General features: G+C 41.0%; 1 protein-coding gene across 2 annotated transcripts in view; it reads right to left on the minus strand.

Annotated features, from left to right (window-relative positions):
- col5a3a (collagen, type V, alpha 3a) overlaps positions 1 to 18,530 on the minus strand; it is a 95,996-nt gene that overhangs the window by 48,365 nt on the left and 29,101 nt on the right. For both annotated transcript variants that reach the window (XM_088330478.1, XM_088330469.1), the window contains exons 2-4: positions 14,229 to 14,387; positions 12,081 to 12,288; positions 9,664 to 9,823 (exon numbers count right to left, since the gene is read on the minus strand). In XM_088330478.1, the coding sequence (XP_088186604.1) occupies positions 9,664 to 9,823; positions 12,081 to 12,288; positions 14,229 to 14,361 (501 nt within the window). In that variant the 5' untranslated portion in view covers positions 14,362 to 14,387. The remainder of the gene's footprint in view (positions 1 to 9,663; positions 9,824 to 12,080; positions 12,289 to 14,228; positions 14,388 to 18,530) is intronic.

Below are 18,530 nucleotides of genomic sequence, written 5' to 3' on the forward strand. Positions count from 1 at the left end.
ACATCGTTTATGGTTTTATTGTCCCAGAAGGGTATGATTATATCGAAACGCAATTCTTGTAGAATAGTAATTATCAAGAATTGAGATGTAAATCGAATCGGCACCTTAGTATCTTGATACAATGGAATTGTGACCAAAAGCATATCTTCCCACCCCTACTAAACCGTCTTTGTGTTAATGGTCACATAAGCAGCCCATTGCAAGCCATGAAGAATCTCAAGTAGAAGTGTTGACATTTGTATTTTTTGCAAATGGTTGCGTTTGCTAACAGGAGTTTGGGGTTCAATCTGGAAGTAATAGAGACAATAATGGCTCTGCTCAAGTCCCCGTCAGTCTCACGCCTAACAACTCCCACGCTGGGAGAACTGGGCCGGAACACTGGCCTCCTCCCACCGAAGCGGGGCCTGGGAACAGTGGTCCAGAGGTCAACATTCTTAATCTGTCGTCCCCTGGTACCAGTCTTCCTCGCGCCAACAACACTAATGCTTGAATGTACACAAACAGACATGTATACTAATCAGGGTTGTCAAATTCACACGGAGCGATGAGACTAAGTGGAAGATTTTAGATTTCAGAGACATTCTACAACTCTGACAGACCGCACAATAATTCACCAACCTCATGTAACAATTACAAAATATGATATCCACAGCGTTGTGATCATCATCTGGATAAAAATGTCTCTACAACGATTATTTTTTTCATCTTTTGGCTTATCCGTCCAGTTGCAACGGGGCCAACTAGGGCAGTATACAGATGGAGCAGATTGAGATGCACCTCCACTCTTAGAGAGGAGTTGACGTTTGGTTTCCTTTTAATCATACATAAAAAACAGAAAGAATTACATTTTTTTAATACTTGGTGAATTGCCCTGCAGATTGCTAGCCTAATTAAAGCTAAATCGCTGTCATTAAAACAATTTTTCAAAGGCAATATGCAGATCCCTAAGAGACGGTAACAATATGCATGACCTTAGTAGATTTAAACACCAACCTAATCCCAAATTTGTATTCAAGAGTGGCAGGCCTTCAGGGGCTGCAAGGCCTTCTCTGCTGGCATAAAAAAAATCTTAATCGTCCATTCAATTTCTGCGCCGCTTATCCTCAGTAGGGTCGCGGTGGTGCTGGAGCCCATCTCAGGCATCTTCGATCAGTGGGCAGTGGACACCTTGAGCTGGTTGCCAGCCAGTCATAGGGCACACAGAGACATACAACCCTCCACGTGCTTGTTTATACCAGGGGATAATTTAGAGGGGCCAACCAACCTGACATCCATGTTTTTTATAACATGGGAGGAAACCAGAGTGCCCAGAAGAAACCCACGTAGGCACAGGGAGAACATTCAAGCTTTGCAGAGGGAGGCTGCGGTACCTGCAATTGAACCCTGGACTTCCGCACCTTTGGGCAGCGCACTAATAACCCAGCCGCCGTGCCCGCCTAACAGAATCATGTGATGTTAATTATTTTGTCCATGAATACTCATTAAATAATTCCAAATAATCGTCTGTCTGCTACCATTCATTGCATTTCCCCTGGTTGTGTTGCTCCAGATGTCTACTTTCATATTTAGGCATTTAACTCATCACAGTACAACAGTTACCAGGGTCATAAAGCTATCCGGAGGCCTCCAAAATCAGTTTTGAGGGCACCAAGGCACAAAATGTGGCAATAATACTGTTGGTTTAGCTAATAAGATTTCGAGTTGGAGGAGCCAGGGCCTCCCATAAGGCCAAGGGAAATATCAGCCCTTTCACAAACTACGATTGGGTGGTACCGGCAGAATGACAATGAAAACATGAAAAAACAATGCCTGTGTCCTATATCGGAAAAAAAACTCATGCCAGAAAAGAGACAGGACAGCCACGTCATTCAGTTTAAGCTTTGATAGAAAATACATTCTTGATGGAACTGAAACACAGAAATAATCTGTACGGGAGAATAATTGAAATCTTCTGCAGGAAAGAAAGAAGAATGGATTTTTGGCACAAATAAAAAGGATTTTTGGTGAGTGAACTGTGGCTATATTAACAAAATATTTTATGAGTTGGTCATTGTAGTCTTTTTATATATGTTGCAGTTGTAGATGTAGTAAGTATGGAACAGCAATATAATAGTTATTGAGGGTTGAAATTCTGACACTACTGAAAGCTTAGGTGTGAAATGCACAGCCCGCCACTGGTATTTGACATGATTGTCCACTTACCATAAAGCCAAGTGACCAGCTGTCATAGCCACGGACAAGATTTAGGTTGCAACTCTAGGTTACTAAAGCCCCTTTTCCACTACACGGTTCTGGCCTTCCCCGCTTTACCCGGCCTCCCCAGATAATTTTTTCATTATGTGGCCGGGGCTCCATCTTGATGTCATTTCGGCGTCATATTTGGCAAGAATCTTTGGCTCAAATCTTCGCCGTGAACCAGAGGCGCACTCACACTTACACTCACACTCAGACAAGCGACAATGGGTCAGCAGTGCCCCAACATAGCGCACCAATCAGTGGTCGGCAGTGACGCACGTGACGTTTTAAATCCCTGGTCAACATAGAGGGTACCTAAGGCCAGGCTCCCAGGAATTAAACACTGGTTACTTTTTCATAATGGAAAACCCATAAAGTCTGGGTGTGGCGAGTAAGGCCAGAACCCTATCGTAGTAAATGGGAATAAGTGACTGCCTTGCTGTTTTTTCTTGCTGTTTCAAGTCTTAAGTTGGCCATAGCTCTTCAATGCTAATTCAAATGAAATCTCTTGGTCAATTTTTAAAGTTATTTGAGACCAGTGGACTGTATTTAATCAAAGCTCTTCTTGTTGAAAACCTGATTTGAATAAAATTACCCTTTTTTACCCTTTAAACTAACCTGATACATAAAAGAGTGAAGAGAACTTTTATTGATTACGCTTTTCTTCATCATATAGTTCGTCATCTATTATTGCAGCTGTCCATGCTGCGGGAAAAAAAAGAAAAGAAAAGAATGTCTGGGATGTTAACTTTGTGAACGGTTTGTCTTAAGGTGAAAGCAAATGTATGTTTTTTTCCATATCTGGTCTATAGAATAACTCATATTTGTCAGATAAGTCATTTGGGACCGGCTCCACCTTACACCATAAATAAAAAACAGATGAATGCATGTGCTGAAAGTGAATAGTCCCCAGTGGTGCTTCCAATTATAAAATCATACAGTAAGTAATATGCCTCTGATTGTGTATATATATATATATATATATATATATATATATATATATATATATATATATATATATATATATATATATATATATATATATATATATATATATATATGTATGTATAAAACGTTTTATGTCCGATGTAAAGGAATCGAAGGAGGCTTGTTGGAACAAATCATTGACAGATAATATGCACGTACATTGGCAACAGCTGGGTGTCACTGGCCTTGCATGCCCACTTATAGCTTACACGGGTAAAAAGGCTTCTCATCTATTTTTAAAGTTTGATCGATGTTCTCTATCTAGGACATAACAGAAACGACAATATTTTGAGATAACGGAAAATTTCCGATAATATTTTGTCACGACCGGTACAAGCAGGGGACCCAAATACGTAACATTTTATTGTTAAGGGATCGGGGAAGTCAGGGCAAGAGGAAAGAGACCGCAATCTGGTGCTTGCTGGGCAGGAGGAGCGGGAAGCTCTTGCTAACAAACCGTGGTCAGAGATCGGAACAATTTGGGCGGCCGAGACGGGAGACAGAGCGCGGTCGGAGATCGGAACAAGTCTGGCAGCCGAGACGGGAGACGGAGCGTGGTCGGAGATCAGAACAAGTCGGGTACCCAGGACGAGCGAGAAGCCAGGGATCGGGATTGATACAGGAAACAGAATCGTGCAGGATAAGGGGTAGCCGGGACAGGAGAATGGAGCTTGGATCGGGAATCGATACAGGAAACAAAATCAAGATACGTGTAGCCGGGACAAGATAATGGAGCTTGGATTGGGGATCGATACAGGAAACAGAATCAGGATACGGGTAGTCAGGACAGCAGAACGGAGCTTGGATTGGGGATTGAAACAGGAAACAGAATCAGGATACGGGTAGCCGGGACAGGAAAACGGAGATTGGATCGGGTATCGATACAGAAAACAGGTCGGGATCAAAACAGGAGCCAGAGTCAAAAGTGCTTGCCTTGCATGCGCTGAGGCTCACTGACAGACTGACCTGAAGTGAACGAGAATGACGTGTTTAAATAGGAGGAGGACCAATTAGGGAACGAGTGGCAGGTGGGGTTGAACAAGTGAGCGCAGGAGAGGGCAATTGGCAAATCATGACAAATTTAAGTGGTGATTGTTGAATGTAAAATGAGGATTAACGATAAAGATATGCTTAATGGTCAGTTTCCCTAAGCTAAGGCTAAAAAGCCAAATACTTTTCATCTCAAAGCAGTAAGCACCTCATCTCATCTCATCTCATTAGCTGCACCGCTTATCCTCAGTAGGGTCGCGGTGGTGCTGGAGCCCATCCCAGCAATCATCGGGCAGTGCACCTGAAATGCATGTCTTTGGAATGTGGGAGGAAACCGGAGTGCCCGGAGGAAACCCACGCAAGCACGGGGAGAACATACAAACTCCGCACAGGAAATCCGGTAGCCGGATTTGAACCCACACAGGAGGTTGCAGTAAGCACTTTCTTTCAAAATGTGTCTCTCTCGCGCAGTTACTTAATATATTTGAGGCTCATTATGACCATCATTTTTTTGTAAACAAGGAGCGAGCAGAGTTCTTTTGTAAAAATTTCACAAAATACTGAAAAATTGTGAAGAATACGGATGCATTTAGGTCGTGCACTATGTGTGTAGAGATCCAACCACCCCCTTCTGCACACCCAATGAAATTGCTCTGGGTGCTTAGCTGACATTTTTTGAGGTATACAGTTTGTGCTGAGGGTTGTTTTTATCATGAAATGTCTCAGCAGTGAACCTATATTGTTTAAAAAGCATCCAAAATAAATGATTTATTTGAGACGTACAACCCAAATAGGGTCTGTTGGAGTAATACTGCGAGTTCAAACTGTACTTGAAACGTTGCCCTACATAGTTTGGACCGAACATTCACACTATGGTATCACTTTGGCTTTACATACACTACTATTTGAAAGTCACAGAGAAGATGGCCATGGCCCTTGTTTTATCTCCGAGCAAGATATACTGGTACTCATGAAAAGAGCCATATCTGACTGGAGTATCATATGTTCCCGACCATGATCCAGTCAGTAAGTAAAAATGAACATAAACTATTTTTGTTTGCATAACAACATTTTCTAGTCACAAGAATTTGAGGGAGTAAGGTGAAATTGTTGCTGAAACTATTTCTTCCCAAAATGGAAAGGTAAGGTGCAATAGCAGAGCCAATAGAACAATCTGTCGAGTTACTTTAAGTTAGGGTGATGAGCACAATAAATATATATCACTATTTTTACACTCCATAATTGGCTTCCAAAAAGCTTTCAACAAATTCTAAGCTTCGATCACATTGAACTCATAGACTGAGAAATGTTCAATATTCTAGTATTTTACTCCAGACAGTGTAGAGCACAGGTGTCTAGACGATGTTATTTGAAGGACATTGAGTGAAAAATCTAACTATACAGGGGGTCATTTACATTTTTTTTTTTGACACCAAAGAACATTCGAGGGTGTTTTTGTACGAGTTAACCGCATCTATTTTTTGATTAATTCAGTTTAAAATGTTAAAAAAATAAATTAAAAAGTATTGACCTCGATCATTCTAAATAGTTAATTTGCACCTTTAGATATTGGGGGAAAAAAACTGCACACATTTGGGGGGCCATTGATGGACATCTCTATCCTTTGAACTCTTCCAGAGTTGAAGGGAATCAAATACTATATATAGTACTATATATACTATACTATATATAACTAAAAAAGAGGTGGGGGACTATGCATTTACGTACATAATGCGTGGTGCAATAACAACAGAATTATTGATGCACACTGCTCGCCCGATCTAGAGTTTCTGGCGGTATCGTGTAGACCATTCTATATACCGCGAGAGCTAACTGTGCTCATTGTGATAGCTGTTTACATTCCTCCGGATGCTAACGCTAGCACAACGCTAAACCTTCTACTCGCTGCTATAAACATTCAACAGCTTGCACACCCAGACGGAGCTTTCATTATCGCTGGCGACTTTAATAAGGCATGTTTAAGGACTGTTCTTCCAAAATTCTATCAATATGTGAACTGTGCAACAAGGGGTGAAAAAACTTTGGACCGCGTTTACAGCAACCTCAGAAACGCATACAAAGCTTCCCCCTCCCCCACCTAGTAAATTCGGATCACCTATGCCTATCCCTTACCCCCTCATACACTCCATCCGAAGGAAAACAAAACCTGTAACGAGGACAATACAAACGTGGCCTGAGGAAGCCCTCTCCAAGCTGCAGGACTGTTTTGATCAAACTTGCTGGGAGGTATTTGAACACCATGACCTCCAGAAATTCACTGACACTGTTTTATCCTACATCCGTTACTGCACGGATGAAGTCACAGTATATAAAAAAAATCAAAAACTACCCAAATCAAAAACCCTGGATGTCCAGCGAGGTGCGCACCCTCCTCAAACACCGCAACACCGCCTTCAGGTCTGGAGACAAGGCTCTTTACGGGGTGGCCAGGGCTGACCTGAAGAGAGGCATCAAGGAAGCAAAAGCAGCCTACACAAGGAGGATCGATCACCTCTTCGCTGGAAATGACCCGAGGAGGATGTGGCAGGGCCTCCAACACATCACCAACTTCAGAGGCCACAACCTGGCAGCTGTTGAAGGCTGAGGCGTCACTAGCTGAGGACCTTAATCAGTTCTTCGCTCGCTTTGAAGCTGGTAGGCCACAAACAGCCACATCACACCTACCAACAACCAGCAGCAACTCTCTCACATTTCAGGAGCACGAAGTTAGGCGTGCGCTGAATACCATAAACCCCAGGAAGGCAACTGGCCCGGATGGAGTACCAGGGAGGGTACTCAGGGACTGTTCCAATCCGCTGGCTGGGGTCTTCACCACCATCTTCAACCGGTCCCTGTCACAGGCGACCGTCCCACCTTGCCTCAAAACCTCCACCATCATTCCCATCCCCAAAAAGTCAGCAGTGGAAAGCCTCAACGACTACAGGCCTGTAGCTCTTACGCCTGTGGTCATGAAGTGCTTCGAGAGGTTAGTGTCCCGGCACATCAAAAACTCCCTGCCACTCACACTGGACCCCCACCAGTTTGCCTATAGGGCAAACCGCTCCACTGACGACGCCATAAACACAGCACTTCACACCGTGCTGAAACACCTGGATCACCGGGGGAGCTACGTCAGAATGCTCTTCCTGGACTTCAGCTCAGCCTTCAACACCATTATCCCGGAGATCCTGGTGGAGAAACTTGCACACCTAGGACTCTCTCCCTCCATCTGCCACTGGATAATGGACTTCCTCTCCAACCGCCCACAGTCGGTGAAACTCGGTACCCACGTCTCTCCCACCCTAACACTGAACACTGGCTCCCCCCAAGGTTGTGCACTGAGCCCCCTGCTTTTCACCCTCTACAGCTCCGACTGCTCACCGACCCACCCCACAAACACTATCATTAAGTTCGCTGACGATACCACCTTGATCGGCCTCATCTCTGAAGGGGACGAGGCAGCATACAGGGATGAGGTTGAGTCACTTTCAACGTCGTGTTCGGAAAACCACCTCATAGTGAACACCACAAAAACAAAAGAACTGATTCTGGATTTCAGAAGGAATGGCAGGAATCCAGCACCACTCATCATAAAAGGGGACTGTGTAGAGAGAGTCCACTCGTTCAAATTCCTGGGCGTGCACATCTCCGACGACCTCTCCTGGTCTGCAAACACCAGAGCGGTGGTAGGGAAGGCCCAGCAGCGACTGCACTTCCTGAGAATGCTCAGGAAAAATAACCTAAAACAGCAGCTGCAGGTGTCCTTCTACAAAGCCACAGTGGAGAGCATCCTAACATACTGCATCACGGTGTGGTATGCTGGGTGCACAGCAGCAGACAGGAAAAAGCTCCAGAGGATCATCAAAACAGCCCAGAGAATCGTCGGCTGCTCTCTGCCCAGTCTGGAGGACATTGCCTGCTCTCGCTACCTCAGCAGAGCAGAAAACATCATCAAGGACTTTTCTCACCCCGGCCACCATCTCTTCGACCTGCTGCCTTCCGGCAAGCGCTACAGGTCACACAAAGCAAAAACGAACAGACTCAGAGACAGTTTCTTCCCCACAGCCATTACCACCCTAAACAGACACCGCACAAAAAACTGAAAACTGTTGCAAAAAACTACCTCACACGTATGTAAAATGGTACTCACGTACATGCTGTCTGCACTATGTTTGTTCACTGCTCAAACAGACACCGCACAAAAAAAAACAAAAAAAAAACAACTTAAAACTCGTGCCAACACTACCTCATACGAATATAATGTTACTCATGTCTTGTTCTTGCACATGTCGACTGCACTACATTTAATGCTCAAATTGCACAATGTCTGACCATTTCCTGTTTCATGCTGACTATTTTTGCACTATGATGACTTTGCACCAAATGCAATATTGCACAACCGTTACGATACCAACGTTATCACGACAACCCTGTATGTAACATCCCACATGCCGACATTTCTTGTGTAAATACCATGTAAATTATAACTATAGCCTTATCCCCCTTGTCTTATAACATTATCTTCTCTGTTCCTTTATCTTCTTGCTCATACCTCACTATGAATGTGTAAAACTGGAGTGTCATGCCCAATTTCGTTGTCACAATATGTTAGCCCATTTGTAACGATGACAATAAAGGTATATTCTATTCTATTCTATTCTATTCTATTCTATTCTATATTAGGACTAGATGATGTTTATTGGTTTGTTTCTTATCCATGATTTATGGAATATTAGTCAAATCATTAAGTTTGTCATTAACTATGCACCTATAATCAAAAAGTTTTTATGGCTTTTATGTCTTAATGTATCTGCATTTCTTGGCCACTGAACATCAGTATCACCATCCCTAATTCCCCAAATAACAGACCTTTGAGCTGAATGTTCTTTAATTTCATTCCATCAGGGATATATTCCACTTTCATTTCGATGGAACCATTTATGCCTCAAAGCATCCGTTCCTCCTCGTTCATTCCCTTGACAGCGTTTCTTTTACCTCAGAAAACGCTTTGTTCCTCCCTCGGCTGATTGACGTGAAACCCTTGACACCCTCTGGCCCCTTGAACTACACATTTTCTTTTAAATCGGATCTCTGGCAGCTTTGAAGTTGTTCACAAAATGCCAACCTGTGTCAGATGTTTTGCGACGATGAGCTCTTTTACGGGTGCAAATTGCTAACGGACATAACGAGTGGAGGCTTGGAAGTGGTGCTGAAGTTAAATTCAGGTCCATTTATTGCTCCAATTCTGACATTCTATGGAATGACTGAAGCATAAAATCACAGACATTCATTTTTCATCCATTATGCGACAAACATTAGCCTAGTTAATGGATTTTCATGGTGCGGCATGAATAATTAATCATTTCTCTATCTTTCATGGGGTTTAATTTAGTTCCAGTTATACCCAACCTGTTGAACGCTCTCTAGTAATTAAAAACTGGAGGGCTTTACCTCAAATACACCTTCATCCAGTAGGCGTGATCCGAATACGACGATGCCCTCTGTGCTGATGGTGCCGTCTTCTCGTGCTAGCTTTAGCGTCTGAACTTTGAGACAATCCATAAAAAGCGTGACCGACTGGCCCTGTACTCTATAAGATATCCTGTGCCATCTGGAAGAGAATAGGACATCGGCACCTGTTAACATTCAGGATGAGAAATCAAAGACATTAAGTGAATAATATTAAGATTTGTAAAAAAAACTTGTTTTAGTGTTTACACTTCCCCCAAAGTCTTTAGCAAGAAAGCAACCTTAGCTTGCATTATCTATATTTTCAATTGTGCCCAAGGCTCCATTCTTTCTATAAGTGCTCAGTATTTTTATAAAACACAAGGCAACTTAATGATACCTGACATGGGTGTCAAAGCGATATGTACTGAAGGCCTAATAAAAAAAAATGGCTTCAAGCCTAATGTTGACATTTTTTACCTAATTGAACTTACTGATAACCGAACAAATATATTGCAATTTGATAGGATGAATAAGGCCATATTTTATCATGGATCCTTCAAAATCCTCAAATTTCAACAAATCAAATCTATTTTGTATAAAAATCCCCATTACACAAAAATTAAGTAAAAGAAGCTGGTATTTGACAGGTTTCATCCTTGCTTTTAGTTTCTATTTTAGGAAAATTGGGGTAAATCTCTAAAAATAAAATAAAAGCAATTCTCAATCATCCACCCAACTGAATAATGTTTTAGGGTAGGGCGCCCGCTTAAGGATCGAGATTTGGCCCTTGGGCCTTGACTTTGACATTTGTGTTACAGCTGGCATGTCAAACTCAGTTTGGCTCTGGGGCCAGATCCAGATTTTATGTTCTCAGGCAGGCCAGATCAGTAAAAGAATACCAATTTAAAGAATAAGCTTACTGTGTTTTTTTAAACATATACTTTGTCATTCAACCTACTTTAGTACCATACCCTAAATATTATAATTACGGATGATCAGGGATCTTTCCCAAGCATAACACATTTTTTAACAATATGGGAAAAAAATATATTTTCATGTTTAGCATTGAATGTGTTAACAATTAGTTTATTTTAGCAGTGTAGTAAATGCAGCTCTGTATCCGAATCAACTCACCAAAAAAACATCACACTCATAAACAAACACAAGTGGGGGCTACGAATAAATATATGCTTGCTTCAGTCGTCATAATGATTTTAAATGAATAGTATAAATAAAGATTTTTAGTAGTGAACGGGAAATTACATTAGATCTCACTACTAAACCGGGCCTACTAAAGCTAAGAAAATACTTCACAGCATTGTCTTTAACATAAAACCAGGATGGACGTCAGCTCCTTTATACCTTTACTGCCATCTACCAGCGGGAAGGAGAATTTGGTTTGTATTTATCAAATGTTTTTTAACTTTTGATAGAAATGAGCCAAAGACTTGCTTCACGGCGGGCCGGATTAAATCCCCCAACGGGTAGTGTCCGGCCTGCTGGCCCTGTGTTTGACATGCGTGTGTTACAGGGTAAGGGCATATCTACTATCTACCCTGGTCATATCCTTCGAGAGGGGTGACCGACAGCAAGACAAACACATACAAAAACAAAGAAAATTTAAAAAGGGAAAAAGTAGCAAAAAACACAGACAAAAATTTTGGGACCATGGCCAACCCAAGTGCCCAAACACCCAAACAAGTTAAGCACCTCGGCACCCAAGCCGGTCATGCTTTCACCCCTCCAGATGAAACGGGACATGAGAAAGCGGCCATGTCACTAGGGACAGGGTGATACAACACACTCTTCTGTTCAACTAAATTTAGACCTCTTTCCTGCAGTGCACTCATAAAACCATCCATGCACGTCAATCGTGGCCTCCCTCTTGGTCTCCTTCCATTGACTTCTGCTCTGTAGATCTTCTTCAACATTCACTCTTCATCCACCCTCTCCATGTGTCCAAACCAACCAAGTACTCTCTTATTCACACACTTGCTCAATTCCACTACTACTCCAGTTCTCTCTCTCACAAGGGCATAAGCATTTCTAATATGGCATTAGCATTGTTATAAAAGCCGGTGCAAGCTAAAGCTGGTCATAAAAAATGGATATTTGTTTTTGTAATGTTTTAATAGATTTGGATTGATTTTTGTAACCATTGCTAATGAAACAAAAAGAAGCCTGCAACATAAAAGAATACCTGTAATTTAAGCTCAAAAAATAATAATAAAAAAATCCAGTTTTTGTTAGCATGAGAGCCTTGGCTGCGATTTCTAGTTCACTGAGTGCTTCTCTGGCATACAAATTGTCCATGCCCCCTTAAATTTCAAGGGGTATTTGAGTCCACTAATGTCATTGCGGTTGAGGGAAGACTAAAAGAAAGAAATGGAAGACGGATCACAACTGCGAATACCCACTCGCCATCCGCCAGGTTGACATCCTTGAAAGTTGGAAACATTTCATGTTGCTTAGCTGCCCCCTTATAGAGGAAGACTGGCGAAGGGCCCACTTCGAGCCCCAGCTGCTGCATCCCATGCTCATCATAGACGGAGAGGAGGAATGACTGCGATCCCTTTCTGGCTCGCAGGGTGGCCATCAGGGAGAAATCTGCAGGGAATGTGGACTCTGGAGAGAAAAGGAGAGAACAACCTTCGAGGTCATACCATGGAGTAGATATTTAGCTCTGTGTTGCCCCTGCAGCAACAAGTCTAAAACCGATGTAAGTTCATTATGTTCTACATGAATATGTCTCGTTTACTTGTGCTTTAAGTTGAAAAGTGTTGTGAAATAATACTACTTTTGGGATTCCTGCTTCAATCCCAGTTCTACCAGCTCAACATAAAAAGACAATGGCTGACAGGACGGTTTCAGGTCCAATCCAGCTTCATCTATGTTGTGGGATTAACAAAGTAATGCCATACATTTCTAAAACTGTTTGTACGATGTGTAAACAATTATTTTGTGATAGTTCAGTCAGATGTAAAGTTTATGCTCCTTATTTTTCTGAACGTATCAGCACATATAGTCTCAATGCATTGTATTGTGCTTTTGCAGTATTTCCCATCCAGAGAGAAAAAAATAAGGCTTCAAATACAGGTTCACTGTAACCAGGGGGAAAAAATAGACGATTTAAAAGTGCTTACTTTAATGTACATTTCCCAAATTATTAGATTTTATATCTTGTTTTTGAATCTGAAAAGTCATACATCATATCAGAAAGTGTCTACTGTAAAAGCTATGTTTTAAGTAATATTTGCCTAATCTTCATAGAAAATTATTTTTAAAACTAATTAACTAACCATTAACTAAATTGTAGTGTAGAAACAATTTGCGAACCTCTAAAAATAAGAAAAGTAATACCTAATTCTGTAACATTTTCCTTTGTGTGTATTGTTTGACAACTCAATGTCACAGTTTGGTGTAGTGCAACCAGAAATGAGTGTTAAAATGCATATAGAAAAATACAATCTAGGGAGAGTCAAAGGGACCAAAACGCATTATTTTACCATTCTTTTTTTGTCCAGGTTTTGGGTACCCGTAGCAACAAGATAGCAGACAGTTGTGTTAGCTCCTTTTAAGTAAGACTTATATTATGTAAAATAAATGCAAATTTCTGGACCCACAAGTATTTTTTAAAATTCAATTTATTCATTCAATTTTATGTATTTTTGGTTATTCTGTAAATCAGTAATGTTTTTTAATGATTTTTTCCCACTAGAAGGCACTAAATAATACACACTGTCCCTTTAATGTACCGTATTTTCCGCACTAAATGGACTATAAAATAAGACTACATTAAGAGACCCGTCTGAATTCTTGTATGACTGTTAGGCTCTATTTACACTTGCAGCTCATACACAGTAAATGCAATGATGCAATTATTGAAAGGTTCATAAGTGTGGCAAAATATTGTATGCAATGGGAATCAAACCTGACTATTGGCGGCGAGAGCACCAACACTTTACCAAAGGACCAACAAAGGTATGGATGACATTTCAAAAGCCAATATTAAACTATCATTACGGTGCTGGCAATCCTGTTTTGCGTAGTGCATTCTGACAGTTCAAAAACTATTTTCAATTTTCACCTGTTGGTCAATAATGTATCATTTTAATATGTACAATATATGTACATTAAAGAGCTAGTATAATGATTTGTTGAAAGATGTTCAGTTTTCTCCATTCTCTAACATTTGTTGGTAAAGAAGTGGAAAGACTGTTTAACCTATCAGAATGCACTAGGAAATTGGTGTTCCGGACATGCTGGGATTTGATAAATAATTGCTCAATCATTGCTAGATTACGGTAATATACAGTGAAACCTTTATATGTTACCTTGTATTGGAACGCATACCTTTAATTACTGTCTGCATTTACAATCTTAAACACCCTATTCTGTCTTTGGGCACCAGGTTAAAAGGCGCACGTTCATATTTCCGGCCAAATTGGGGTTTGTAGTCTGAAAAATACGGTACTCTGTATAATGTTGTTGATGGACTAAATGTCTTTTTGTTTTTTGTTTTGAGCAGGTGACATATTATCCTAAAATAAATTATACAACTGTACCAGGGAAAAATTGCTTGGTAGGGGCACTGAGCTGGACTTTCTGGTCTATTTTGAAGGCCTGTTGCGTCCTTTTCCGGCTGGTGCAGAGACCTGGGTGTCCCGATACACCCTCCATGTTCTCCGACAGCCCCATCACTTGGAGAACATCGATGGGATGAGCTGAGGATCAAAACGAAGGGAAATATGAATAACATTGCACCAGGCTTCATGCACCCAAATGAGGCTCTCACTAACGGGGCTTGCAGCAGATGCAGGCTGACCATTCGTCGTCAGCTATTGTTGTATGGCCCCATAAAGTGGCGGTTGCTGGCTAGCCAAAAGATCGAAATTTAACGCGGCAGACTTCCTGCGGCAGGTGGTTCGACTTCAGCAGATGTTATTATTGGATCGGGATAGGATTATAATCCTATTCCAGCACACTTGACAGCTGCACCAGCATCACACCTGTTTTTCTCAAACTTTACCGAGCCAAGACTTTTTAAATTTTGTATAATCATGCAAAAATGAATCGGGTTAAATGTGCTTTCTGCCCCGTGTCCTCCATTACAGTGGTCGGCAAACACTGGGCCACAGACCGGTGTGGCCCTTGGGTCGTTTGGTAACGGGCTGCACACATACACAAAGTGCACATACAATAAAGAATGCTCTTTTTTACCACTCTGATGTATGTCTAAAGTCCTCACAACCCGCTCTAGAGGTCACTACATAGCGGACACATAATTTATTTTGAATAAATGAAGTACACTCAAAATCCAAACCACAATGCTTTGCAAAGAAATGCTAGTACACAGCACAAGCGCTAAAATCATACTACGTAAAGTTTATTCATTTTACCCGAAAACATTTAACAGTATACAATACATAGCAACCATTTTAAATCCTTTCTCTGGAAAAAACAATTTTAAAAACTTCACTTAAATATTGCCACCAAAGTTAAGAGCCATTCCCCTCTCCACAAGTACACAAACACACTGCCACTCACTCAAACTCATTTTAATTCATGGGCCACTTTTGGAAAACAGATGAGAAGTTGGCAGGAAGGTACATCCATTGTCTAAAAACTATAAACAAGAGCAGTTCCAGGAATTAGAATTAGAATTGTCTGAATTGTCATTGATAACAAAATAGTGAGCATTGTTTACAGCAAGATTAGACTTGGTACTGTAGGGTAAGCGTACTAAAGACTTAATACAATACCCAGTTTTCAACTGGCAAGATGTGTATTTTCCTTGGTACTCTGTGAAAATAAACAGAGCTGCTCCCTCCCGTATTGTAATGGATCTGATCACATGTACTTTTCTCTGACCCCCAAATTTAACCCAATAAGGAAGAAGACAAATCCCGTGACAAGGAAAATTCAAACATAGCTTAAGAATGTTATCTCAGCAACAGGACTGCTATCAATTGACTTTCTGGGTGGTGACTTAGAGGTGTACACTGACAATATATTATCACACACCAAAACCCTTATGGACAATCCATCTTCTTTCTGCACCACTTATCCTCAGTAGGGTCGCGGGGATGCTGGAGCCCATCCCTGCTATCTTCAGGCAGTGGGCAGGGGACACCCGGAACTGGTTGACAACCAGATGCAGGGAAAGGGAAACATAGAACCACTCATTCTCTCAGGGACTCCGTGGAGCTGTGCTGGGTGACCTGAGGAGAGGCATTATGGTTTCCAAGGCAGCCTATCTTAGGACGAATGAGCACTACTTATATGTTTACATTTTTTAAACAAATGTTCCATAACTAATTTTTAAATGAATGAAACTTTAAGCTCCCAGATGGAATGTTCAATAGAATAGTCAGCAGTATAACTGATTGTGAACTTTCATTTTGTACTTTCAGATTTTCTTTTCAAAGCCTTCTCAAACTTTGATTGAGAATATAAACCTTGGCACTTTCATTTTAGAGCCGAATACTTAAAAAGCATGCAAAGAAACACATACATTGTGTCACAGTACACTCATTTTAAACCATAATTCCATTTCCGTTACCTCCTCACACTCGCTCCCATGAAAATGACCTGTGAATTCAGTGAGTTCTTTGAACACATCCAGCAAATCGTAAGGGAGAGCATGTAAAATAAAGCACTTAGCAAAAGTATTGAATACTAGCGTCCCCCCAGCAATATTGACCCCAACAGTCATCCTTCACTCTTTATATGGCACCAATTCGCCATTTGAAGCAGCACAATGATGCTGTCAAGTGTCTTTGGATGCTCTCAATTTTGAGCATTACAACAAGTCAGTACCTACAAGTACGGCTAACCTCGGGAACCTTGGATGAGAAATTCACAATCAAACCCCCAGGGTTTGTTTATGCAAACAATAAAATAGTCCTTTACGATGTCTTACAAAAGTATTGACCCCTAAGAACTTTTCGACATATTGTTATATTTCAAGCTTCAAACTTATACATAAAAAAATCGAAATGTTTCTAAGAATCAACACAATTTGGGACACAGTAGTGAAAATGAACTAATTTATCCTAGATTTTACATTGTGCTATCAAACAAAATTTGAAAAGTAGGTGTTGCAAAAATATTGCCCCCCTTTGAGTTAATACTTTACAACATCCTTTTGCTAGAATCACGGCAACAAGTCTTTTTGTGTATGTATCTATAAGTTTTTCACCACTTAAAATATTTGCTCATTCTTCCTCACAAAAAAGCTCATGTTCCCCAAGGTTTGATGATGATCTTTGTGCACAGCATTTTTTAGATGTTTTCACAAATGCTTGATTAGATTGAGGTCTGGGCTTTGGCTTGGCTATTTTAACACCTTTATAGTGTAGTCCATTTTATATTTTGCTTAATATTTAAGGTTGTTGTCCTGTTGGAAGGTAAACCTTCTTCCTATTCTCAAGTCTTTTGCAGACTTCAACAGATCTTCTGCCAGAATTGCCCTGATTTTGGCTCTATCTATCTTTCTATCAACTCTAACAATCTCCCCAATCCCTAATAAAAAAAGCAACCAAAAGTATGATGCTGCCACCTCCATGTTTGACATTGGGAATTGTTCAGGGGGAGGTGCACTGTTACTCTTACGCTAAACGTAAGCCTATGCATTCAGTCAAAAAGTTCCATTTTGGTCTCATCCGACCAGATCATCTTGTTCCACATGTTATTTGTGTCTAATGTGGCTTTTTCCAAACGCTAAATGGGCCTTCTTAAGGTATTTTTTTTCAGATAGGGCTTTCTTCCTGTCACTATTCCTTAATGAGCAGATTTTTGCAGAGTATGAATTATAGTTGTCTTATGCACATATGGTCCCATCTCATGGTACCAATGTGATCACGGGCCACTTGGTAGCTTTTATCATTGCAGAGCACCTGCAGTACCTCTCCTTTTCCAAGTGATAGTAGCATTACCCCATTTTCTAATCCCCATGACAATTTTCTCTGCCCAGGTGCTCCCAATGAGACAATTAGCCAATTTCAACCATAAATAATCCGGGTTGCTACTTTACGTTGCTGATAGCTTTTGATTCCTGCTCAAGACAGCCACTCGCCAAGACAGTAAGCTTCTCCTCCCAAGACATTCTTTTTCAGTTCCCTCCTTGTCCCAATATTTTTTTTTTACTTTTTCAAGATTCTCACCCCTCAATGACCCTTACTCAAATTTCCTTCTCAAGTCTCCCTCTCAGTTTTCCCATCCTTAGCATTCCCAGTTCCATTCTCCCCTATCATTAATAAATTAATGTTTTGCTTATTAAATAAACACCACATATTGGGGTTTGATCACCTCTTCTTTTTATGTCTCCTTGTGTCCTGCATTTGGGTCTGTCCAACATTCCCTGTCAGTTTCTTTGACAGCTTCGTCTTCTCCTTGTTTGGGCCGAATGTTTAGAGGAATGACCAGGTCTTGGTGGGTTTGCAGTGGTTTTATGCTCTCAATCGCTATTATTGCTGTCAGTCCTCCAAAAGATGTAAATGTTGCAAAATCTTCATGTATCCCAATTCTGCTTTGACCTTTTCCACAACTTTATCCCGGACCTGCCTGGTGTGTTATTTGGTCTTCATATTGCTGTGTGTTCTCCAGTGACCTTTTCATAGACCATAGAACTTCTGGAGTCAGTTGGCTAAGCTGAGACAACAGGGGGCAATATTATTGCTACGCTTACTTGTAATTTTTTCCGTTGTAAATATCATATAAAAACGTTGAAACGATTTGGCTCTACTTCACGATTGTATCTCACAAATTGTTTCTTGGAAAACAATTTCCGTTTTCCAGTTTTGTTTCAAGCCTGAAATGTGGCAAAACGACAAAAAAAAATATTTAGAGGCCAATACTTTAGCTAG

The sequence above is a fragment of the Urocampus carinirostris genome, chromosome 1 (assembly GCF_059441175.1).
Source record: "Urocampus carinirostris isolate Australia breed hairy pipefish chromosome 1, RoL_Ucar_1.0, whole genome shotgun sequence".
In the NCBI taxonomy this organism is placed as follows: domain Eukaryota; kingdom Metazoa; phylum Chordata; class Actinopteri; order Syngnathiformes; family Syngnathidae; genus Urocampus; species Urocampus carinirostris.